The sequence below is a fragment of the Erythrolamprus reginae genome, chromosome Z (genome assembly GCF_031021105.1).
Source record: "Erythrolamprus reginae isolate rEryReg1 chromosome Z, rEryReg1.hap1, whole genome shotgun sequence".
In the NCBI taxonomy this organism is placed as follows: Eukaryota; Metazoa; Chordata; class Lepidosauria; order Squamata; family Dipsadidae; genus Erythrolamprus; species Erythrolamprus reginae.
The window spans coordinates 47863768-47890232 of record NC_091963.1 but is presented as its reverse complement, the minus strand read 5'-3'; the positions used below and the strand labels follow the sequence as shown (position 1 = coordinate 47890232).

The following is a 26465-nucleotide window of genomic DNA, read 5'->3' as shown; positions in this document are numbered from 1 at the left end:
CGTGGCTAGAACACCAAGAGAGCAGATGAGTTCCTGGGAACCAATGAGAATCCGGATTCATGCGTGGCGTCAGCCTACGATGGCATTTCGAAGCCGGCGGTATTGTGTTGAGGGATTCCAAAATGTATGCGCGGCGTTCTCTCGCTAGAATTTTTGGAAGACCAATCGTCGCTTAGCGACGAGAGAGCTTCCACGGGTCAGCCTTCCCAATGGAGTGGCTGGTGTAAAACCCATCCCTTTCGTTCAGCCAACCAGAAAGGAGAAAGAGGATAGGTTGCTATTAAATGGATACAAATGCTTGAGGACATCTGCCTGCTTTTCTGAAGATTTTAAGACCACGTTTGCCACGTCTACGGATCTGGAGAAAGAGTCTGAAAGCGGGTGAGATACAAAGGCTGGGAGGAAGCTCGACTCCGTAGTTAGCCTTCTCTATCTCCGCTTTTAGTGCAAGTAGAATTTCAAGAAATACAATTTAAGTACACTAGAAAGTAAAGTTAAAAAATATACTTTAGAGGGCTTTATAAAAAAATAATAAAGCGATCTTAAATCATTTCTTAGTAATGTGAGATTCTATTTGAGAATTGTTGGATTAAAAAAAAATTGGCCAGGTGCATGTAAGATCATGTGGGTTGTTTTTTCAGTCTGAAAAACGCATCTTCAGGTAACCAGAATGGAAGGTACCCTTTGGATTTTCTTTGCGACTGTGGCTTTGGTGACTGGTGCGCTCATTCCAGAACCAGAAGTCAAAATCGAAGTTCTCCATAAACCTTTCATTTGCAAAAGGAAGACCAAGTTTGGAGACCTGATGTTGCTGCACTATGATGCATATTTTGAGAAAGATGGATCACTCTTTCATTCCACGTAAGTTATTTGTTCTGCAAATGCAGACATACTAACCAAATAAATCCCATTTTTGCTCAATGTGATGTATTAATGGAAAAAAGTATTACCATAGTGAAGATACCTTGGCTTTTCTCAATATTCTTTGACATATGGTCCTTAACTGTAGTCTTGGCTCAGAAAAAGTGGCCCATCCTTAATATGCAAAATCATAATGTATGGTGTAGTCTTAATTGGAAATATTTGGTGGCCTTATTATAGGAATATTGGGCTTTTAGGGTATTGTGGATTTATTGTCAGTTGGGTCATAACCCCCCCCCCCCCCCCCGAATTGTGAGATTTTCTTTTGGATAAGAGCACTTTTGCTTCTGTAAATCCAGAAGTACAGCAACAAATTTCTGGTTAACTTCAGTAAGAACCCTCTTTTCCTTCCTTTCTTTTTGTACCATCATACTTTTATAAGTATAAATGAGTATAATACAAGTGTTCTTAGTTTATGGATCATGATCCCTGAAAGTGTATGAGCAACACAGAGAGAGTTATTTTTTTAAAAAGTTGCTTCAGGAATTATCTCTTCTTGAATATTCTATGGCTTACAAATCAGTTTTCTATCTGCTGTTTTCCTTGGAAGAGGCACAAGAATTCCATGGACTATTAAGTATTCTTAATAGTATTCTTCTTGTACTCTTTAGAAGTTTAAATTATCAACAACTAAATTCTTCTATCTGTAACTTTTAACTGGGTGAAGCAGTGCATTATATGGCAACAATTGTTGAATCAAGTACCTCAACGTACCTTGAATACATTATAGAAATATTATACTGTACATCCAGAAACTGAGATCCATGACTCCCATGGGATAGGAATTGGAAGAGTTGTGAATACTTCCATGCTTCTGTGCTGTCATCCGAAGCTTTTGTAAACCAGTTCTACCCTAGACCTCCAGAGACCAGACCCTCCTTCAACTGCTAGAAATCAAGTACTGTAGTGTAGACTAACCTCATTCTAGTCCTCTCTGGAGGCCTGGTACGATTACATTATCAGTTGCTGAAAGACAGTCAGCTGTAGGAAGTTGGACGTGGCTCCCATTCCCATTGCTTTTTTGCCCTTGGTCATTCTGTTTCACTGTTAAGGTAAAAAATATTTTGTGAAACAATGACCCAATGGTTCACCGGTTGTCTAATTATGTCATAAAACATTCTGAAATGACATTTTGCTTGTGAATTAGATGTTTAATGTTAAACATCTTGTAAATTTACATCTATCACAAAATCAGTTACATTTTTAATTTTCTGTGATTAGAGCATGGTTTAATTTGAAGATTTTGTGTTTTACTACAAATGAAATTGACAAAAAACATATTTGTGGCAAGCTGTCGTATCTATTTGCAATTTATTGACACTGACTCCAGTAATTGGGTTCAGCTTCTGTCAAATATATTGCTTGTTTCTGCCATCTCTGCTGGTTAGCATGCTTATAGTTTCTGGAATATCTTTATATATTAATGACATTCAATATTTTTATCCATTAATGTAACATGTTGTGTTATTTTTAATAGCTTTTGCTATTAACAGCAAATATCTAAAAACCTGTCCCCCTTTATGTGTCTGGTTTGAAATGGGGTGAGGGCCCTCCAGAAATTGCTGAATTACGACTCCTGCAGCCATACCTAGCAAAGCCATGGATGAGAACTGCTTGAGTTTAGTCAGCAATGACTGGAAGTCTTCACACTCCTCAGTGCTTTGGCTTATAGTACTTATTCCAGGAAATAACCCATGGGACCCTGTAATTCTCTTTGCCATGTGAATTACTAGAAAGAAATAGAATAGGATGGCTTTAGCCTTCATGAACAGAGTACTGAAATACTAAATCTCTGCTCTGATCCAGCAACAGAATTTTTCCCCAACTGGATGTCCTAAGGGAATGTTTTATTTGTTTCAGTCACAAGCATAATAAAGGCCAACCAACATGGTTTACTCTTGGTATAAAGGAAGTTATCCAAGGCTGGGACAGAGGTTTGCAACAGATGTGTATAGGAGAGAAGCGCAAATTAACAGTTCCTCCATCCCTAGCTTATGGAAAAGAAGGCAAAGGTAATATTTTCAGGTTCATAAAATCATATAATTATAAGATTATGGTTCATAAAATCATATATGCTACCAATATTTATCTCTTTACCCAGGTTACATAATACAATTGCATGGTTAGTAGAGAGAAAGAGAATCATGCTTTCTGGCTCCCTCTTATGGCAATTTGCAACTACCTCTTAAAGCTATAGTACTTCAATACATTCAAACATCCATTGTTAACTTGTCTATATATAGCAAACCCAACTGTTTTGTACATAGCACAGTGGTACCTCTACTTAAGAACTTAATTCATTCCGTGACCAGGTTCTTAAGTAGAAACGTTCTTAAGTTGAAGCAATTTTTCCTATAGGAATCAACGTAAAAGCAAATAATGCGTGCAAACCCATTAGGAAAGAAATAAAAGCTCGGAATTTGGGTGGGAGGAGGAGGAGGAAGAAGAGGAGGAAGAGAGTCGCTGCTAAAGGAATTCAATCCAATCCAATTTATTAGATTTGTATGCCGCCCCTCTCCAAGGACTTGGAGCGGAAGAAGGTGAGGTGAGGGGAATAAAAAAAACCCCCAAAACTTTAAGTCTAAAAAAAGAAAAAAAAGAGGGATTCTGAGGCGGCGAGGAGGAGCACGTGCCTCCCATACACCTGGCGCGAGGCCGCCTCCCATACCCTAGCTGCTGCTGCTGCTGCTACTTGCTGCCTCTTCCTTCCCATGCTGAAGGGCTCCCCTCTCCTCTTGTTTGCTCGCTTTGTAGCCGGCGTCTTTCCTTTGCTATGGTGACTCCTCGGCTGCTCAGAGCAAAGGGAGCAATTCTTTTTTCTCGGCCCTGGCAGAGGTTTATTCCCTGACCAAGCACCAGGAAAGGAAAATGCTTCGTTCACTCTGGACTGCCAAAGCCTCCTTAAATGCCACCAAAAGGCTCCTCTGGCAGCCCAGATGGCTGGGATTAAAGGGCGGAATGGCAGGAAACTGGCCAGGCCTGGGAAATTTTTCCCGGCTCGGGTTCTTAAGTAGAAAATGGTTCTTAAACATGGGCAAAAAAATCTTGAACACCCGGTTCTTATCTAGAAAAGTTCTTAAGTAGAGGTGTTCTTTGGTAGAGGTACCACTGTATTAACATAGCCCAAAGTTTGAATAATACTGAACATCTTGGGGAAATCTCAAGTATGAAGGACATTTGAACTAGAAGCATTCCGTAAGAAAGAGGAAGGAGTGGGGAATCCAAATGCAAAACTAAAAAGATTATTATTTGGCTGCAGGAGATTTTTGGAAGCAATTATTTCTGCCAAAGGAGATGCTACAAAGTACTGACCAATAGACCTTCCCTACCTTCCATTGATATAAATAGGATTATTTTTCTCATATAGGACTATAACGCTGGTTCATATGTAACTTATTCTAATAAAATAACATCACACACACATTCTTTTTCATTCTTTGGCTATTACCATGTTTTTCAGAGTATAAGACTGCACCCTTTTACTTCTAAAAAGAGGGTCAGAAACTGGATGTGCCTTACACTCCGAATGTAGTCCCACCCACCCGCCAGCCCCCACCCTTCAGAAGTTTTGAGCCTCTGCACATTGCATTTTTGGGAAGTTCCAGGCGGCAAGAACCTTCACTTCCACTCGTTGCCAGGGAAAGGTGGGGACTTAGTTGGTGACGTGGGCGCTGTGCAGGAAGCAAAAGGCAGAATGGCTCGCCACTAAGCCTAGGAGAAAAGTGTTTCCAGGCTGCAGGGCCATAATCCCCTCCCCAATTCTAAAAATGGAGCATGTGGAGACCAAAAAAGGGCATCGCGTTTCAGGCGGCCGACACTTCTGGCTGGTGCTTCTACCCAAAAACTCTTTCCCCCTCGATTCCAAAAATGGGACCTGCAACTGGTGCTGCCCGCCACCCAAAATGCAATGCTCTTTTTTGATCTCCACATGCCCCATTTTTGGAATCTAGGAGGAAAGTGCTTTCGGACTGCAGTGCCTGCCAGAACCACCCACTGCCTGAAACACGATGTTCTTTTTTAGTCTCCACACAATCCGGTTAACATTGGAACATCATTTTTCAACTGTGGCGAGGGGGGCATTTGCCCGGATTTGCCTGGTGCACCAGTTGTGGCCCTACTTGGACAGGGAGTCATGCCCTCATCACCTCGAGGTTCAATTACTGCAATGCTCTCTACATGGGGCTACCTTTGAAAAGTGTTCAGAAACTTCAGATCGTGCAGAATGCGGCCGCGAGAGCTATAGTGGGACTTCCCAGATTCGCCCACGTTTCTACAACACTCCGTGGTCTGCACTGGCTGCCGATCAGTTTCCGGTCACAATTCAAAGTGTTGGTAATGACCTTTAAAGCCCTACAAGGCATTGGACCAGAATACCTCCGGAACCGCCTTCTACCGCAAGAATCCCAGCGGCCGATAAGGTCCCACAGAGTTGGCCTTCTCTGGGTCCCGTCAGCCAAACAATGTCATTTGGTGGGCCCCAGGGGAAGAGCTTCTCTGTGGCGGCCCCGGCCCTCTGGAACCAACTCCCCCGGAGATTAGAATGGCTCCCACCCTCCTTGTCTTTCACAAGTTAAGATCCACCTGTATCGCCAGGCATGGGGGAACTAAGACATCTACCCCAGGCTTTTTATATTTCATGTTTGGTATGTATGTGCTGTATGGTTTTTAATTGTTGGGGTTTTTATATATTTTTATTATTAGATTTGTCCCATTGTTACACTGTTTCTTATTACTGTTGTGAACCGCCCCGAGTCTTTGGAGAGGGGCGGCATACAAATCTAATAAATAATAATAATAATAATAATAACAACAACAACAGCAACAATGGGGAGGAAAGTCATTGGCCTGAGCACACAAAACCTGAAATAGTAATCAAGGTATTGAAATAACTTGGGTCTTCCGATAGAAACTGCTCAGCAGTTCAGTATACATCACCACCAAAATTTATAAATAAAAATCTCCAAATCAAGGTCTCAAGAAACTCAATTTGAGGAATCGGGCGGGACAATTGTGAATCTCTATGGCTGTTGTGTCCCCCTCCCCACCCACTCCAGAATTGTTTTTTTACTTGTTTTGCTCCCCAAAAATTAAGGTATGTCTTCTACTCTGGTGCGTATTCCGAAAAATACGGTAGGTGTCTTCCTCAATTCTTGGTCCTCCACCGAACTCCCGGGAGTTTGTAGGTTCTAATCAGTATCTTAGCTTTTCCGGGCATTGCATTCTTTTGGGCAAATTGTTCTGATGTTGGAATCTGTTGGAGACACTCTCCTAGCATAACATTCATAGCACCAAGTACTTCTACAACTACTGGTCTTTATTTTGGCCTTTACTTTCCACCTCCTCTCTTTCTCCTTGGTAATTTTCTAGCTTCTCTACTACACAAACAACAACATCACATGGACCAACATATCTAACTGCTACAAGATCTCTTAGCATGTCTGGCTACTAATCATTCTGTCTCATAATTTGACACCATCAGTTTAAGGCGCTGATGAAACTTTTAAGGAAGAAACAGGCTACATAGTATGTTACTAGTTAAGTAGCTTCTTAATTTAGGCTTCATTCCCACAGGCCATGGGTGTCAAACTCACAGCATCAAGTTGTTGTTACGTTATCACAACTTTTTTCCCTTTCACAGAGCTGGGTTCGGGGGGGTGCTGGCAAGCCCCCCAGGCCGGCTGCGACCTTTTAAAACAGCCGCGCCGCTTCCCAGCTGTCTCCTGAAGCCGAACGCTAAAGCCGAACTTCCGCGTTCGGCTTCGGGAGACAGCTGGGAAGCGGCGCGGCTGTTTTAAAAGGTGACAGCCGGGCTGGGGGGCTTCCCAGCAACCTCCCGAACCGAACCCGGGGTTCAGAAAAATTTTGCCTCTTCTTATGAACTTTGTTCGAGTTACGAACCGGCGTTCGGGAGGCTTCTGGGAAGCCCCGCCGCCCGGCTGTCACCTTTTAAAACAGCCGAGCGGCTTCCCAGCAGTCTCCGAACGCCGGTTCGTAACTCGAAAAAAGTTCGTAAGAAGAGGCAAAATTTTTCTGAACCCCGGGTTCGTATCACGAGTTGTTCGTAAGACAAGGGGTTCGTATCTTGAGGTACCACTGTATTAGGCTTAATGTGATCTTTATTTTATATATTTCTTGTTTATTTATTTCTTTAGGAATAATTCCACCGGAAAGTACACTGATCTTCCACATTGACCTTTTAGAAATCAGAAATGGACCAAGATCTCACGAGTCCTTTCAAGAGATGGATCTCAATGATGATTGGAAGCTATCTAAAGAAGAGGTAAATATTTTAATATATTCTGCTGTGTATAGAAGAACGATATCCAAGCTATCATTTCTCTTGAAGTTCTATGCAAATGTAATGTCTATAAATAAAATTTTTATTCCAAACTGAGCTACATTAAAACTGAACAATTATTCCTTCCTTCAAAGTTCTGTTGCACAGTTATTTAACATATTACATGAGGGACAATTTAGATAAATCAAGAACTGGGTATGCACTCACTGTTTCTGCTTTCCAAAACACCTTGAAGACATGGTTATGCCAACTAGTTTGAGATCCCAATTGGAATGTGGCACTTTGGAAGTGGTTAGTGGAATAGATAATATCCCATCCCCTTTCTGTATGCACTTTGCCTGTATGCACTCCTTTCCACCCCAGTTAGTTCTATTTTTGATTTTTATTTATTGTTATAAATGTTTATAGGATGTTTTAATTGTAAGTTTGCCCAGAATCGCTTCTGGTAAGATGAGCAGCATACAATTTAAATAAATAAATATGTAGTCCTGGATTATATATGAATCTACTTTTATATTATGTTCATCCTACATTTTGGCCAGTTAACAAAGGGATAATATTTATATGGAGCTATAAAGTATACTAAAAAAGGTCTCTTAATAATGGTGACTTCATTCTAGTAGTCTGTGCTTATCTGATCTTAAATGCATATCTCTGATTTTGAAATGTGTTCTTTTTTCTTTGTGTCAAAGGTAAAAAAATATTTGGAGATGGAATTTGAAAGACAGGGTGAACCGATTAATGCAAGCCACCATGATACTTTGGTTAAAGGTATATTTAATAAAGAAGATGAGGACAATGATGGCTTTATATCTGCAAGAGAATTTGTTTATAAGCATGATGAGCTATGAATTATTCTGGAAAAGGTGACTTGAAAAAAAGCAACAGTTTGAAAAATGAATGTTTTTTAAAAAAGGTTTTAGAGCTGTTACTCATCAATGTGTGCATAAATTATAGCACCTATTTTTCTACAAGATCTTTTTCTGATGCCAAATGATATAGGGCTGAAATATTTTTAAAGTTTTTATTTGGGTCAAAGCAGTATTAGGTCCTGAAGAACATGGAATTAAAATATTTCCAAAAACAAATATTATCAAAAATGCAATTATCTGTATTAAAATATTTATTGAGAATACACCTTTTGTTCAAGTATTTCATTTGTGTACTTTTGGAACTCTTTAATATTTTAAATGATAGTTGTCACAATGTCCTAGTAGATCTCATGGTTTGTACAATTTATATAAGACCAAAGACCTGCTTTATCAGCAACATTTTTTGTAAAATAAATAAATAAAACATTGCTTTTTACTGGAAGATATTACAGTGTCTCATATAAACAACTTAAGACCTTATAGTAGTTTTTATTAAATAAACCATTACTTCTTTTCTCCAATTCAAAAGAATAAAAGCAATTAAGGAGGGGGTTAGTTCTTGGGTCCAAGACTTACTTAAAACCCAGTAAATCTCAAAATTGTAGCTTAGTATGATTTTTTTCTCCTATATAAATCAAGTGCAGTATGTACAGTTCTTTTGAATTGGAGTTAAATTGCCAATTGAACTCACCCTATTTTATTTGCTTTCCAAATCTGTCGATCCCAATTTTGAAAAATGAGTGTAGGTGTATTGGGTTTTAGTAAGTCATGCTTTCTTTCAATTTGGTTTACTGAAGAAATTCCAGTTAGCTGGATTTGCATAATAAATTAAACAAAATCAAGACACTTTTTTACTTAGTATAATGTCCTTTTTATATATACCAATAGGAAATGTTGTGTTCAGATATCAAATCCCATTAGTATGAGAACCATCTCTCTTTCCCTATTACAGTAAAGTGGGTGGTATTACTTTAAAAGTAAGTATTCTGCTTTGTGTCTGTTTATCTGTGAGTTAAGACACAAATAATCAGGCTTCTGAGCAGGCACAAAGAGCAGGCCCACCTTTATGGCAACTAGGTTCCATCATGTTGACATGGGTTTGGATTGCTGAGTTCTTCCCTTATATTATGTTTAGGGAGTTTAGATTTGAAACTTTTGGGACAAATGCAAAGGTGAGCTGCTAGCCGGAGCGCTAAATTGGACACACTGCCGTGTCTCGTGAGTGCACAATTTTGCTACCTTCACAGGTGCAGAAGCAAAATCATGCTGACCCCGCTAGCACTCACGAGCCGTGGTGGTGAGCACAATTTAGTGTTCTGGCTAGCAGCCCACCCCTGGACAAATGGGACTTTTACTTCTCTGCTCTTTTTCTGTAAGTTTAGCCCTTTGTAGATTGGAATTCAACAACTCTGGCAAGTTGACTGAGTTTTACAGATGGTTCTTGTTTAGTAACAACCTGGTTAAGTAAAGTGGTTGCTAAGTGAAATTCTAACTGTGCTTGCAATCTTGCTTTGACTTTCCTTTGCTTCACAAAATTGTAAAGGTTGTAAATACAAGGATCTGCTGTAAAATTACTCTTTCATCTGTTGCTAAATGAGAATGACCTAGGCCACGGGTGTCAAACATGCTGCATCACATTGTCATCAAATGATGTACTGTGATGTTTTTCCCCCTTTGCAAGCAGGGATGGGCATGGCCTGAACGTGACACATCTGGTCCACGGACTGCCAATTTGATACCCCTGACCTAGACAATATATCTCTGTAGCTTAATTTTGGAAATGCAAAGCTATTTTTATTCTTGAGCAAGTTGATTCTTTACTTCAATAAACCTTCCTGTGGTCAATATGTTACACACAGTTGTGTATTTTCAACCAGCATAGCTTAAATAAGTCATGGCTTAAAAATTTAAAGAGAGGCTTAGCACTATATAGGAACCTAGTCAGAATCCTATAATTACCATACCTGAGTGCTTTAAGGCAGACTGTGAGGCTGAATTCCCCGTCTATAGAGAAGAAATGCTACCAGTAGGGGTGTACTGGTAGCAGAAGATGCCTGTTGCTCAAAGAACCTGTAATGGTGCAGTGTGAGGCTCCACCTACCCAGACATTACCATTTTCTTTTTTTTACCTATCTGCGCATACACAAAGCCTGAGGGTGAAAAAGTATATGTGAGACGGCGGTGCACTCGTGCTTCCAAACTGGTAGGGAAAGTAAATGATGTAGACTATAATTATTCTTACCAATTTCAGTGTAAGTTCTCTAAAAGTAGACACAGGAATGTGATATTCCTATGATTTAAGCCAGACCTTGGCAAAGTGCGGCCCGGGGGCCGGATGCAGCCCGCCCGCTGTATGACTGGCCCGCGGAGGTAGGAAGGAGGGAGAAATGAAGGAAGGAAGGAAGGGAGGGAGGGAGGAAGGAAGGTAGGAAGGAGAAATGGAGGGAGGAAGGGAGGAAGGCAGGAGAAATTCTCTTTCCATGCCCTTTTGCAAAAGTCCAATAAATGCTCATTTTTTAATTGTTCATTGGTTTCATTGGCCTTTCCAAGAAATTTAAAGCAAACCCCCAATCCACCTCTCAGGGGGGGAAAAGGGAGGAGGAGGAAGAAAAGGAATCCAAAGCTACTTTCAGGCAAAGCCTCCACTATGTTTTCTCAACTGACAATGTAGGTCAGTTGAAGAGAGGCACCTGAAAGGAATATTTTGAAAGAGAAGTTAAAGAACTTCCCAAAAGCAGAAATAAAAGGCAGAGAAAATCAGAGAGACAGAAGCTTCTCTCCATCTGGAGCAGGAAGGAAGGAGAAATGGAGGGAACAAGGAAGGAAGGGGTGGGCAGTTAATTTATAATTATAATATAAAATATAATATAATATAAAAAAGAGAATTAGAACTGCCAAAATATATGTCCATTATGTTATCAGTCATCCTCGCCATCTTTTGGTCTTAGGGCAATAACTTTTATTTACTTATATATTTATTTTAACACATCTACACAGTTACACAACTTTAGATGGCTTACAGCATTTAAAACCCATAACACAAAACCCCACCAGTGCTGCCCCTCTCTTAATGGTAGCAACAGATATAATCACACTAGGAACTAAATCTGTTTCATGACAGCTTGAGGTCTCCTGTTATTGAACCATGTCTTCAGGGTCTTGAAAAATAATAAAGCAGGGGCAGTAATATGAGTTACAGTCCTTGAGTTACAACAGTTCGTTTAATATTCGTTCAAAGTTACAATGGCACTGAAAAAGTGACTTATAACCACTTTTAACACTTATGACTGTTGCAGCATCCCCATGGTTATGTGATTTACATTTGGAAGCTTGACATCTGGTTCATAATTATGATGGTTGCAGTGTCCTGAGGATATGTAATCTCTTGTATGACTTTCTGTTCAGCAAAATCAATGGGAAAGCCAGAGTCACTTAAAAACCGTGTTGCTAACATAACAACTGCAGTGGTTCACTTAACAAATGTGACAATAAAGTTGTAAAATGGCACCGGACCAGATTACCAGTTAGGTCCCATAGAGTGGGTCTTCTCCGGGTCCCGTCAACTAAACAATGTCGCTTGGCGGGGCCCAGGGGAAGAGCCTTCTCTGTGGTGGCCCCAGCCCTCTGGAACCAACTCCCCCCAGAGATTAGAATTGCCCCCACCCTCCTTGCCTTTCGTAAGCTGCTTAAAACCCACCTCTGCCGCCATGCATGGGGGAATTGAGATACACTTTCCCCCTAGGCCTTTACAATTTTATGCATGGTATGTCTGTATGTATGATTGGTTTTTATAATAATGGGTTTTTAACTGTTTTTAGTATTGGATTATTGTTATATGCTGTTTTATTACTGTTGTTAGCCGCCCCGAGTCTGCGGAGAGGGGCGGCATACGAATCCAGTCCAATCCAATCCAATCCAATCCAATCAATCAAAATGAGGCAAAAATCACTTAACAAATTTCTCATTTAATATTATATATTTTGGGCTCAATTGTGATCACAAGTTGAGGACTACTTTATTCAATAGGAAAGAAGCCCTTTTCATGGTCTCACCAATTGTATTTTCTTAATAGATGGGATCTGAAAAATGGCTTGCTTTTTGTCCTGATGGGCTGAGTAGGGAGAGGGTGTTCTTCAAATAAAGTAACATGGTTTTCTAAGTAGGGCTTTAAAGGTGATAACCAGCACCTTGAATTGCGCCTGAAGCAAATTGGCAACCAATGCAGTGCCCCAAAAGTGCAAGATGAGATGTGCAAATCTAGGTTTGTGCAAAACTGCATTTTGAACCAACCGAAGCTTCCAGACAACTTCAAGGACAGTCTTATGCAGAGTACATTATAAAAGACTAAATTATCTAACATAGTCAAAAGTGAAAGGAAAGCATCAGTAACTTTAGGGAATTTCAGAAGCACTTTATAGGAAAATCCCTCATACCCACTCAATAAACACACACTCTAAAAATGTTTGTAAAAGTGGAATGGAACATCTTAGAAAAAATGTAACTGGCTAAGAAAAAAAAGGAGCATCATAGGAAATGCTGAGACTGTAACGTTTCAAGGCAGATCCCACAAAAGATTTCATATTTCAGAATCGTACAACATTTGACCAACCAATCAAGTGTTTTCCATCATATGCCTGCTGATCTTTCTAATACCTGATTTTATTTTATTTTTTTGCTATCACAATTATAACAACTAGGTGATTTTGCAGCACAGTAACAAAGGTTTAAGGTTTGTGATGGGGACCTGTCTCAGCCACATTTCCTCACTCAGTTTAGTGCAAACCTAATATGGAGCTATGAAATAGCCAATCCAGAATCTCCATGTGAACGTATTTGCATGTTTATTTATTTTATTTTATTTATTTTGTCAAAAAAATTATAGGGTGATAATTTGTACAAATAAAACATTAGATAAGTAATGATAAAAAGTAACAAAAGAAGACAATAGGACAAGGATGGTAGGCACAACCTATTTGCTTTATCTCTCCCATCACAATCGCTATAATTCTTCAGATTATTTTGTTATTATTTACTTATCTTCTCTGGTAGAGTATAAAAATAAAAAACAGCAGCCCCCAAACAGCTAAAAACAAAACATTTTCCGCTTAGACTATCCACGATTGACCTCTCCGGGGTCCTAAGAGGCGAGTAAGGGGTGTGCATAATTGCACCAGTGTGCCTTTCGTCCCCTGTCCAATTGTCTCTCCTTTATCTCATATATCTTTTCTTCCTTTCATATATCTTCTCTATTTTTATATCTTTTCTTCTATCCCTTTCTTTATATATATTACTACATGTCTATTATCTTCAATATGTATTGTGTATTGGACAAACAAACAAACAAATCCAACAGGCAGTCCAGGCTACAATAATCTGATACCCCACAAAATCAACAAAACAAAACAAATCAGTAACATCAACCCCAGCTTTCTTAGCTTTCCTGAATCCCACCTCGGAGGGTTCGAGGAAGAAAAGAGAGGGAAATAATTTTACCATTTCTACCTTCCCCTCCTACTTAGCAACTTGGTTTGAGATGTTGCTTTGTTCATGCTCAGAAGCGCGGCCATCAGGTTCCGGACCCTGGGCGAGGCCGATTTTTCCTAGGTGCCCCCTCCACCGCTGTGCACTAGAGTGACTTCCCTCCCGTCCTATTGCTCTCCTGTATCTCCTATACCTTTCTTCTATTCCTATATCTTTTCTTCTATTATTTCATTGATATGTTCTATTCCTATTAACTTCTCTTATATTCTTTCTTAGATATATTTTAATATGAGTATATCCTCTATAAACTTCATCATGTATTTTACTATGTGTATGCCCACTAAAACCCTCATTGTGTATTGGACAAAATCAATCAATCAATAAATAAAGAGCTCCAGTCCCCTACTCGCGCTGTCGCCCGCTCTGCCCAGCGCAGAGAAGGCGAGCGTCAGCTGCTGCGACAAAGGCGGCGCCACTGAGCGGTGAGGTGGCAGCCCAGTGGCTGACGTCCGCCTTCCCTCCCTCCTTCTCTCTCCTGTGCTGCTGGCAAAGTGGTTCACGTGACTGGGAGCCTGGCTGTTACCTGGAGCCGAGCCTCTTTCCCCCTGGCGTCCGCAAAAAGGGAAGCAGCCGCCGGTGGAGGAAGATCCACGAGGAAGCGTCTGGAAGGTAGCCCGTGAGGTGAGTCTCGTCTCCTTCCTTGCTGAAAGGAGTAGAAAGGATGCTCGGCGATGCTAGCTGGGCGTCACGGGCATGCCCGCTGCTACGCATCGCTTCCCTTTCAGCCTTCGGGCTCCGAGCAGCGGAGCGCTTTGGGATGGTGGCAATCAGCGCCAGTCTCATTCGCCTCACAATGCTTCTCTCCCGCACTCCTCTCTTTTGCAGCCGGATCCGCGGAGGGGACCAGAAGATTGTGGATCATCTTTGCTTTTTCTCTTTTTCCTTCCTTATGGATTTTTTTTACTGGAATGAAACCAGGAGGATCACAAAGAGCTTCAGAGCTTTTAGGGTAGTGATGCTTCAGCCGTAGGTGATTGCTTTTGCGAGAGGATGTCAGGATGATCACTAGCAAAAAGTGATTTTAAAAGCTTTGGCCGATGGTCTGTGTTCCACAATAGCTACTTCAATGCCTTGATCAGGATTAGCATTAGGTTGGGTTCACGCATTGGGCTAAGCAGTTTTTATTTGGCTTGGCATGTTGTCAGAACTCACTGAGTTGGGTCTAGATATTATGCTGTATGGTTTAATGGACCAACCCCCACAGTTTTTGGCCCCCACCAGGGCCGAACAAATCATGGTTTAGTGTAACCTGTATGACTATGCATGGAAATCTTTTTCTTTCACTCAAATATCAGATCACATTATGCTCAACCATATAGTGTGAGGAATATAAAATTTAATGCACTGAAGCTTTACAGGCCTTTTCCAACCTGGTCCAGCCTACATATGTTGGAATGACAACTCCCATTATTATTCTCCAGTTTACACCCCATTTGCCATAGCTTCTAAATATTGTAGTCTTAACACATCTGGAATGCACCAATTGATAAAAGAATTATAGGGGAAGAAAACTTCACTCCATCATATTTTTAGGGTTTATTTGAAACTAGAATAAATTATAGATTGTGTATAATTCAGATGAACAGTGGATTCATTGAGATAAGAGATACTGTAGCTGCAATACAATTACAATATGCCCATTTAATTATGGTGTTAAATATCTAGCTGATTTTGACAGCTGATGGAACCAGAATCAGTTCATTCATGGTGCATAATGTAAAATGAGCTCTATCTCTTTCATTTAAAGGTATGACTTAGCTTTAAGGAGACAAAATTTGTGTAACTACTATTCTGTGTGTAGGTGTGTATAATCGGAAGGATGTATATGTATATCATCTGAAGAATTTTTACAGGACTGTCTCAGTTGGCTGCTTTTAAATAATAACAATAACAATGAGAAACAAGAACTTGAAAACTGCTAGATGCAATCTAGAATTAGAGCAATAAAGTCCTGGCTCATAACCTGAAAAACAATGTGTTAACAGTCTCAGTAAATGCACTTGTTAAATACCATTACAGTATTAATTCTGTAATTCTTCAAAGCCAAGATTTTGTATTTTGAGATGCAATCTTTGCTTTTGCTGCCAATTTCTAATGAATGAAGTGTAGATTATAGATTGCAATCTTTAATATGTTATTTAATAACTGATTACCTCTGCTAAAAGCATTTTTCCTCAATCTTTTTGCACTTGAATTGATTACGTGTCCAGAACATTGCTTATGTATATCAGTATCTATTTAAAATAATTTGTTCTATTATTCAAGTCTTACACATTTTAGTCAGTTCCATGACTGAAGTGAGTCCCAAAGACATTTGTAGAAAAATATCTGAAAAGCCCTTTTCTTTTCTAATACTGTATATTTGTACTTTAGATCAGTGTTTTTCAACCTTTTTTGAGCCGCGGCACATTTTTTACATTTACGAAACCCTGGGGTACATTGAGCAGGGGGGGGGGGCTAAAAAAAATTTGGACAAAAAAATTCTCTCTCTTCTTCCCCTTCACTCTATTTTTTTCTCCCTCCCTCTTTCCCTTCCTTCCTTCCTCTTTCTCTCTCTCTCCATCCCTCTTTCTTTCTCTTCCTTCCTCTCTTTTTTGCTCTCTCCCTCCCTCCCTCCCTCTATGTCTCTCTCTCTCACCTTCCCTCCCTCTTTCTCTCTCTTGCTTTCTTTATCTCTCTTTCTCTCTATCTCTTTCTCTCTCTTTCTTTTGTTTTCTCTCTCTCGCTTTTTAGCTCTCTCGCTTTCTTTCTCTTGCTTTCTTTCTTTCTCTCTTGATTTCTCTCTTGCTTTCTCTCTCTTGTTCTCTTTCTCTCTCTCTCTTTTTAGCTCTCTTGATTTTTCTCTCTTGCTTTCTTTCTCTCTCTCTTGCTTTCTTTCTCTCTCTCTCTCTTTTTAGCTCTCTTGCTTTCTTTCTTTCTTTCTCTCTCTTGTTCTCTCTCTCTCTCTCTTTTTAGCTCTCTTGCTTTCTTTCTCTCTTTCTTTCTCTCTCTCTTGCTTTCTTTCTCTCTGAGCTTCGCGACACACCTAACCATGTCTCGCGGCACACTGGTTAAAAAACACTGCTTTAGATAACATCTAATCAAATAAATGATTGTTACAGTCATAGGTCACCACGGGATGTAAGATTTTTACTGTGTTTTCCTAGGCCTTCTATCTATGCACTAATACAAGATTTCTGGCCATTCTTGGAAGGGGACATAGGTAATGTATTAGCAAAGCACTGGATCAATTATTGATCTATAAGTACAGTTGCAGTTTTGTTCTGTTCTGTTCCATTTCTTTCCGTTCCATTATTCCATTCCATCCCACCCTGCCAACTGAATCTTTGTGAATAATACTGAGTGAAGATGGGTGTGTTTATAAAGTAACATAGAAATTTTGAAACATAGAAATAAAAGTTCCTAACTACTATTGTTATAGACAAGGACCTACAAGTATTTATTTTTTACAGAACATTTTAAAGATGATGACATTATTGTTGTTGTTGTTGTTATTGTTATTGTTATTATTATTATTTTCCAAAATAACTTTGGAATTGTTGAAACAATAAAACGTAATAGTTACTAGTAAGACTCAAGCCTTTAAAGCAAATCTCCAGTGTTTTTCAAACCATTGGAAAATATAAAACTATTCAGTTATATTCAGCAACAATTCTTTTACATTCAAAGGCAGCTTTTTAAGGTTACAAAGTATTCTCTTGAAAATGTATCAAACATACAGTTCCAAAATTTCTGGAAAAAGTGGGTTTTTCCTTTTGTTTAGCTTCTGGTGACATGACATAGTGCCTTAGGAAACATTGCATTTGATGTGTATAAAGGACACTCAGCCTTAAATTGTTACAGTTTATGTTGGTACTGGGGATGAATCCAGGTTAAAAAGGTGATGCTCTGAATTTAAAACTATACCAATAGTGTTGGCCAGGTGGTCTGTCTGGATGGCAGCTTCATTTCATTCTCTGGTGATGTTTCCTGCTTCCTTAGACTTCCATCCATGCCAGAAAACTAATCACTTCCTTTTCTATGAGGGTATCTCTTTGAGGAAATACAGTATTAATTTGCATGATCAAACAAGTCCAATATAGCAATAGCAATAGCACCTAGATTTATATATTGCTTCATGGTGCTTTACAGCCCTCTCCAAGCAGTTTACAAAGTCAGCATATTGCCAACAATCTGGGTCCTAATTTTATCCATCTCAGAAGGATGAAAGGCTGAGTCAACACTGAGCTGATGAGACTCAAACTGCCAAATTACAGGCAGCCTAGAGTCATCAGAAACAGCCTGCAGTACTGCATTCCAATCACTGCACCACCATTTATTTATTTATTTATTTATTCAATTTTTATGCCCCCCTTCTCCTTAGACTCAGGGCGGCTTACAACATGTTAGCAATAGCACTTTTTTAAAAAAAACAGAGCTAGGCTATTGCCCCCACAATTTGGTTCCTCATTTTACCCACCTCAGAAGGATGGAAGGCCATGGCTCCTCGTATCATATAATCCTAGAATCATAAAGGTCTTTAGGTGTCCTTGATACAAATCCCCTGTTCAGTGCAGAAGCTGCTTGCTCAGAGAGGCATTTTAATGATGGACTTATTGAGGAAGCCCATTTCATGTTCTGCTGTCATTTGAACCAGAAGAGAAAATGTTGTAGTCAAATTCAAGGAGAAAGCACTTTCCCTTTTCCTCTTGTTACCTGGGTAGGAGGGGAAATTGTCATAGTTCTTATCAACATCACTCCTGGTCCCAAATATTCCAAATCAATGTATTTTAAGGGAATGGAAGTAGGTGGAACATCCCTGGATGCAATCCACGAATACACAAACGCGCACTAGAGTATGAAACATAGCAGCAGGAGGTTCCGCCCACTCACCTAGGATACTTCTGTACATGCTCAGAAATTTAAGTGCATGTGTAGAAGTGTCACGCACAGCGTGAACCAGTAGCAAACTAATTCAGAATCTACAACCAGTACTGAACTACAGATATAAAGATTCTAGAAGCCTGGTGTTCTTACTATGAAGTAAGGTTGAACCCTTTGAAAAACATGCTTGTATGTATCTTCTAAATTAATTATGAAACCTGTTTTGGAGTACTGTGTATAGAAACATATAACTATCTTTTAAAAACAGTTATATGTAATAAAAACACTATCTCCTTCATAGTGTTTATATTGACATTATGTATCAATAATGTCAATGTCAAAAATGTCAATAGTGTTTATATAGACATTATTGACACATAATTTCAATATAAACACTATTGACATAGTGTTTATATTGACATTTTCCCTGAAATATAAGATATAATGGAGGAGGATGCCTCTTTATTTGTTAATTAAGATTATTTATACTGTTCAATACATGCTCCTAACTGCCTGCTTTTGTTGATTTAAAAGCAAGAAAAAAGGGGGAAGGCAAGAAATGTAGAACCATAGAATTTAGAACCTTAGAAATGGTTGCCTGAAAAACATAGGCCATTATATTTGAACTTTTGAAGAAAACCTAAAAAAGGATCATGATCAGCTCTCAAGGAAAGCAGGCCACCAATTCAATTCAATTTCCAACCTGTGACTGACAAGTGGAAGCATCCTGAACATGGTTAATGGAACCAAAACGTTAGGGTAATAATTTAGAAAAACTAGCAATTCCCCATTTTTTCAGTTCAGTGAAACTGCAAAGCCAGCCTGATTTTCCCACACTCTTTGAGGCTTTCTAGAGGCTGTTTCCTAGTGACTGTATTTGCACCCAAAGTTGATGGTTGACCCATTTGAAACAAAAGCTGATTAGCAGACATCTTCCCCTTTTTTCCTTGCTTGTTTCAAGGTGAACCATTGCAGAGTTTCTAATGCAATAAGTGTTTGCAATTTTTTTTACAAGTCTAGCACTTCCTTGTCTTAAAATAAAACTCAACTACAAAGACATTTTGCTTGTGAATCAGTGTTAAGATATTTAAAGCCTATGGTAACAGCTGTATCCCAAGAACGAAGCAGGAGTTGGAGTTTTGCCAGTTTCATAGCACATACCTTTTACATATCCCTGAGTTTCTTGAAAGTTTGTGAAAATCAGCCTTGGATTTGTATGCCGCCCCGAGTCTACGGAGAGGGGTGGCATACAAATCTAATAAATAAATAAATAAATAATAATAAATAAATTACAGGTAGAATTTAAAGAAGGAAATCAAACAAACAAATTTTTATTCATTGCTTGCATTGTCCTTAATTTAGGTTGAGCTTATTATCCATCCCCAACTATTCCATTCTTGAAGACAACCTTATACACTGCTCAAAAAATTAAAAGGAACACTTAATATAACTCCAAGTAAATCAAACTTCTGTGAAATCAAACTGTCCACTTAGAAAGCAACACTGATTGACAATCAATTTCACATGCTGTTGTGCATATTCAACTTTGTACAGAACAAAGTATTCAGTGAGAATATTTCATTCATTCAGATCTAGGATGTGTTTTTGAGCATTCCCTTTATTTTTTTTTGAGCAGTATATATAAACTCTATTGCCTTTCCGCTGCCCCTCTCAGTGTCTGCATTTTCACCAATGGCCGCCCATCCATCCACTGGCTGGACTGGGCTGGATGCAAACCTCAGAAGATAAGCAGGAGTGGGGGACCACCAGGAAGCCTGCTTGGAAGATTGCCAAGCATGCCAGGACTGCTGGGAAGGGAATAGGCTGCTACCTCCCTTCCCAGCCGCCCGACATGCTTCCTGCCTTCTACCTGGCTTCTTAGAACCCCCTTCTGCCCCCTTACCTCTTAGCACCCTCAGCCTTTCTCCTTGCCTTTGAGCACCCCCTAAGTCAGTGATTTTCATTTTTTTTGAGCCGCGGCACATTTTTTACATTTACAAATTCCTGGGGCACACTACCAACCAAAATGACACAAAATGACACTCGAAATCGTGACTATGGGGTGGAGTAGCAGCTTCAACTACTCGCTGCGGCCACACAATGACAAGTGCGCGGCAGCCCGAGCGGGGACCTTCCTGGGTGTGGATAAGAGGTGGCCTGCTATTGATTCATCGCTAGTGGTCGAGATGAATCCTAGAAGGTGATTGGTCAGTGAGCGTTCCTTGTGCCTCCACTCTTCCTGTCATTGATAGCTGGAGGGATTGTGAGGGGAATGTTTATGTTTGGATGGAGGCGGCTGGCAGCGGTCCAGATAAATGGCCTCCTCTGGCCGTATCCAGCACATGGGCTGTAGTTTGGGGACCCATGTTTAATTTCCCCATGGCACACCTGACCATGTCTCATGGCACACTAGTGTGCCGCAGCACACTGTTTGAAAAACACTGCCCTAAGTCATCCCACCACTCCCTAAGAGGCAGTACCGCCCACTTTGGGAACCACTGCTGTTTAGAGTCAATTGCCCTTGAAGTTAATATACCTCATATATACAGGAGCATCTTGCTTCTGACAATGAAAAATTTATTGCCACTTTATTAGTCTTAAAGAATGAGAGTTTGCTCACATCGGCTCAAGGTTGACTCAGCCTTCCATCCTTCCGAGGTGGGTAAAATGAGGACCCAGATTGTTGGGGGCAATATGCTGACTCTGTAAACCACTTTGAGAAGGCTGTAAAAGCACTATGAAGTGGCATATAAATCTAAATGCTATTGCTATTTATCTTGGAATAAATTATCAAAGCAGGCATAATGACTCAAAACAATAATCAATAAAACTGAATTGCGCCTTAAGTTTTCATCTTCTAATTCCTTTTAAAGCTCTCATATCCATCCAATCAAGTATGGTTAGCGTAAGGTTATATGCAGTTGTTAAATAAATAGTTTTAAATTTTTTTTAAAATGTGTATTTGAATTTGTGCAACTAATTCTACTACTGGTTCTAATCCCAAAATAAGGCAAGCTTGTATCTTTAATACACTTCTATTCTTTATGTTTTAGGATGGATGTAGCACCTCCCAGTTACTGTTTTGTTGCATTTCCACCATCTACTAAAGATGGTCATGTAGTAGTTGGAAAAAATTCTGCACGTCCTCGTGATGAAGTTCAGGAGGTAGTTTATTTTGCTGCTGCTACTTATGATCCAGGATGTAAAGTTGAGGTAAATAAAAAACATTTGAGATACTGGCAATTTAAAAAAAAAGTTGAAACACTTGTAGAGCATCTTAAAATACTATTTTTCTTTTCCTTCCTACCAATTGTCTGTCCCCAATTGGTTCTGTTTAACTGAGGCATTGTATGGTTACTGAGGCTAATAGATCTTCTTTATCAGATATCAGTATGTTCAACTTAACAGCAATAGTCCTACTTTCTAAAGACATATTGCAATACTGTATATTTAAATCTTCTGTTTAAATATGCAGAACAACACCATAAGTATTTCAGTACAGCGTTCCCTCAATTTTCATGGGGGATGCGTTCCGAGACTGCCCGCGAAAGTCGAATTTCCGCAAAGTAGAGATGCGGAAGTAAATACACTATTTTTGGCTATGAACAGTATCACAAGCCTTTCCTTAACACTTTAAACCCCTAAATTACAATTTCCCATTCCCTTAGCAACCATTTAGATTATTACTCACCATGTTTATTTATTAAAGTTTATTTTTAAAAAATATTTATTAAAGGCGGATGAAAGTTTGGCGATGACATATGACATCATCGGGCAAGAAAAACCGTGGTATAGGAGAAAAAACAGTGAAGTATTTTTTAATTAATATTTTTGAACAACCGTGGTATAGACTTTTCGCAAAGTTTGAACCCGCGAAAATCGAGGGAACACTGTAATATGAATTCTATGTGGCTGTTGGATCCTCAGTAATGTGATTACATGTCAATTTTAGAGCCTTTTTAAAAATGGTAATCTATTCATACAGTTGTTTGGTTCTTCAGCATTGAGATTATAGACTCAGCTATCCAGAGTAAATATAATAATAATTCATTCATGGCTTCAATGTATCCAGAATTATTACATTTATGAATGCATCTGAAATCTTTAAAAAAAGATTGTAGGCATAAATCACTTTGCTCCTCTTATAACTCTTTAAGGCTGCTTAGATAGTTAATGCTTAATTGTAATAAAATAATAAAATACTGTACAATACAATGGCTTTTTCTAACCTGATTTCACTCATGATGTTCAGAGAGCAATTCCTAGAATTTAGCCAATGAAGCTGGCAATTTTGAACATTGCATATTGAAGAAGAATTATTAGGAATTTCATGAAAACCTGAATGCTTTAGTGTTTATTAAGATAAAAATGAGTTCAAAATCCAAAATGAGCATTAACATTTTCAGACTAATAATTTGATCTAGTAAACTACCTGGAAATTTGGAGACTGCGAGTTCTAGTTCTGTTCTAGTTCTGATTGACTTTGGGCCAGTAACTTTCTAAGGCCAACCCACCTGACAGGGTTGTTGTTGCAGAGGAAAAGAGGAGGAAGTTGGAGCATAATCAGTGTTTGCTGCCTTAAATCACAGCTGTGTGTCAAAAGCCCTGCCTGTGCTACTCGAGGAGGTAGCCGGGTTGGCGGTAGAGTTCCCCAGACTTATTGTCTTGGGGGACTTCAATCTGCCGTCACTCGGTGAAACCTCTGGGTTGGCACAGGAGTTCATGGCCACCATGACAGCCGTGGACCTGACTCAAGTAGTTCAGGGTCCGACTCACGAGGGAGGGCACGCACCTGACATGGTATTCCTTTCCGAGCAATTGAGTAATGGTCTGAGACTAAGGGGCTTAGAAGTGTTGCCTTTGTCATGGTCAGACAATACCGGATTGCGCCTTTGCGACCTCTCCATGGCGCTAGACCCCGTAGAGCCCCATGGTTCAACGAGGAGCTCCGGGAGTTGAAACGCCAAAAGAGACGTCTAGAGAAGCGATGGAGGAAGAGTAGGTCTGAATCCGATCGAACACTTGTAAGAGCTTTTATTAAGACTTACAAAGTGGCGCTCAAGGCGGCAAGATGCGCGTACCATGCCGCCTTGATTGCATCAGCGGAATCCCGCCCAGCCGCTCTGTTTAGGGTGACCCACTCCCTTCTCAACCAGGGGGGAGTTGGGGAGCCCTTACAGAGTAGTGCCGAGGATTTTAACACGTTTTTCGCTGATAAAGTCGCTCGGATCCGGGCCGATCTCGACTTCAATTGTGTAACAGAGTCGACTGACAACGAGTCAGTCGAGGTGACTGGGGCACGTACTTGTCCACCTGTCTGGGAAGAGTTTGATCTGGTGACACCTGATGAAGTGGACAAGGCCATCGGAGCTGTGAGTTCCGCCACCTGTTTACTGGATCCGTGTCCCTCCTGGTTGGTTTCGGCCAGCAGGGAGGTGACACGGAGCTGGGCCCAGGAGATTACCAACGCTTCCTTGGGGAGGGGAGTTTTTCCATCACTCTATAAAGAAGCGCTTGTGCGCCCCCTCCTCAAGAAGCCCTCTCTGGACCCAGCCGTACTTAACAACTATCGTCCAGTCTCCAACCTTCCCTTTATGGGGAAGGTTGTCGAGAAGGTGGTGGCACTCCAGCTCCAGCGGTCCTTGGAAGAAGCCGATTATCTAGGTCCCCAGCAGTTGGGTTTCAGGGCCGGTTACAGCACGGAAACCGCTTTGGTCGCGTTGATGGATGATCTCTGGCGGGCCCGGGACAGGGGTTTATCCTCTGTCCTGGTGCTCCTTGACCTCTCAGCGGCTTTCGATACCATCGACCATGGTATCCTTCTGCACCGGCTGGAGGGGTTGGGAGTGGGAGGCACTGTCCTTCAGTGGTTCTCCTCCTACCTCTCTGACCGGTCGCAGTCGGTGTTAGTGGGGGGCCAGAGGTCGACTCCTAGGTTTCTCCCTTGTGGGGTGCCTCAGGGGTCGGTCCTCTCCCCCCTGCTATTCAACATCTACATGAAACCGCTGGGCGAGATCATCCAAGGACATGGGGTGAGGTATCATCAATATGCGGATGATACCCAGCTTTACATCTCCACCCCATGCCCAGTCAACGAAGCGGTGGAAGTGATGTGCCGGTGCCTGGAGGCTGTTGGGGCCTGGATGGGTGTCAACAGACTCAAGCTCAACCCGGATAAGACGGAGTGGCTGTGGGTTCTGCCTCCCAAGGACAATCCCATCTGTCCGTCCATCACCCTGGGGGGGGAATTATTGACCCCCTCAGAGAGGGTCCGCAACTTGGGCGTCCTCCTCGATCCACAGCTCACATTAGAACAACATCTTTCAGCTGTGGCGAGGGGGGCGTTTGCCCAGGTTCGCCTGGTGCACCAGTTGCGGCCCTATCTGGACCGGGACTCATTGCTCACAGTCACTCATGCCTTCATCACCTCGAGGTTCGACTACTGTAATGCTCTCTACATGGGGCTACCTTTGAAAAGTGTTCGGAAACTTCAGATCGTGCAAAATGCAGCTGCGAGAGCAGTCATGGGCCTACCTAGGTATGCCCATGTTTCACCATCACTCCGCAGTCTGCATTGGTTGCCGATCAATTTCCGGTCACAATTCAAAGTGTTGGTTATGACCTTTAAAGCCCTTCATGGCATCGGACCAGAATATCTCCGAGACCGCCTCCTGCTGCACGAATCCCAGCGACCGATTAGGTCCCACAGAGTGGGCCTTCTCCGGGTCCCGTCAACTAAACAATGTCGGTTGGCGGGCCCCAGGGGAAGAGCCTTCTCTGTGGCGGCCCCGGCCCTCTGGAACCAACTCCCCCCGGAGATTAGAACTGCCCCTACTCTTCCTGCCTTCCGTAAACTCCTTAAAACCCACCTTTGCCGTCAGGCATGGGGGAACTGAAACATCTCCCCCTGGGCACGTTTAATTTATGCATGGTATGTCTGTGTGTGTGACTGTTAGCATATGGGGTTTTTTAAATATTTAAATATTTTACATCTGTCTGATTGCTTATGATTTGTTTTTTACATGTTGTGAGCCGCCCCGAGTCTTCGGAGAGGGGCGGCATACAAATCTAAGTAATAAATAAATAAAATAAATAAATAAATAAAGGCGGAATAAAATCTATTAAATAAAAAAAATGATTCTTCTTTTTTTCTGTACAGTGTACATACATTGAAATAGATCAAGTACCTAAGACAAATGCTGTTGCACTGAGCAGACCTTCCTGGCTCTGGGGGGCTGAAATGGGAGCCAATGAACATGGAGTCTTCATTGCTAATGAAGCTGTACTCGCCAGAGAAGCAGCCTCTGAAACCGAAGCTCTCCTAGGAATGGATCTTGTGAGGTGAGAAGCTCATCTTATAAACAAGGAATTTATGGGACTGGTCCAGAATACTAACAGATTAAAAATTATGTATCATTTGGTATGGTGATTTTGAAAATGACAAAAGACACTGGAGATAGATAGATAGATAGATAGATAGATAGATGGATGGATGGATGGATGGATGGATGGATGGATGGATGGATGGATGGATGGATGGATGGATAGATAGATAGATAGATAGATAGATAGATAGACAGACAGACAGACAGATAGATAATAGATGGCTGGCTGGCTGGCTGGCTGGCTGTCTAGACAGACAGACAGTCAGATAGATGATGGATAGATAGATAGATGATAGATATATAATAGATGTATGTATGTATAGATGGATAGATAATTGATGGATGGATGGATGGATGGATGGATGTATAGAGAGATAGATAAAGCCAAATCTTGCCCTTGATTCTACCTCAGGTTACTTTCCCAATAAGCAATGCAGCCAGAAGATCATTTAAAAGCATTTTTTTGATAAAATGATAAAATGGGATCTCTCAATGAAAAAGGAAGAGAGAAAACCTTGAACCCCATGTTTCTCTCCTTTTTATAGTTAATACAACAAAGAAAATGCAAGAAGAAAGTTGATTGGA

General features: G+C 40.7%; 2 protein-coding genes across 3 annotated transcripts in view; both read left to right on the top strand.

The window, feature by feature from the left end:
- Positions 1–167: 167 nt before the first annotated feature.
- FKBP14 (FKBP prolyl isomerase 14) lies at positions 168–8530 on the top strand. The gene is made up of 5 exons (XM_070729910.1): positions 168–381; positions 642–861; positions 2782–2933; positions 7074–7201; positions 7912–8530. Exons 2-5 carry the CDS (start codon positions 671–673, stop codon positions 8068–8070), a joined length of 630 nt encoding a protein of 209 aa, XP_070586011.1. The 5' UTR covers positions 168–381; positions 642–670; the 3' UTR covers positions 8071–8530.
- A 5570-nt stretch (positions 8531–14100) lies between these two features.
- The window catches only part of SCRN1 (secernin 1), a 28232-nt gene continuing 15867 nt past the window's right edge, over positions 14101–26465 (top strand). Inside the window, exons 1-3 of one of the 2 annotated variants that reach the window (XM_070729795.1) lie at positions 14101–14253; positions 21549–21708; positions 25655–25836. In XM_070729795.1, the coding sequence (XP_070585896.1) occupies positions 21550–21708; positions 25655–25836 (341 nt within the window). In that variant the 5' untranslated portion in view covers positions 14101–14253; position 21549. The remainder of the gene's footprint in view (positions 14254–21548; positions 21709–25654; positions 25837–26465) is intronic. The other variant, XR_011556971.1, reaches the window with a different exon arrangement.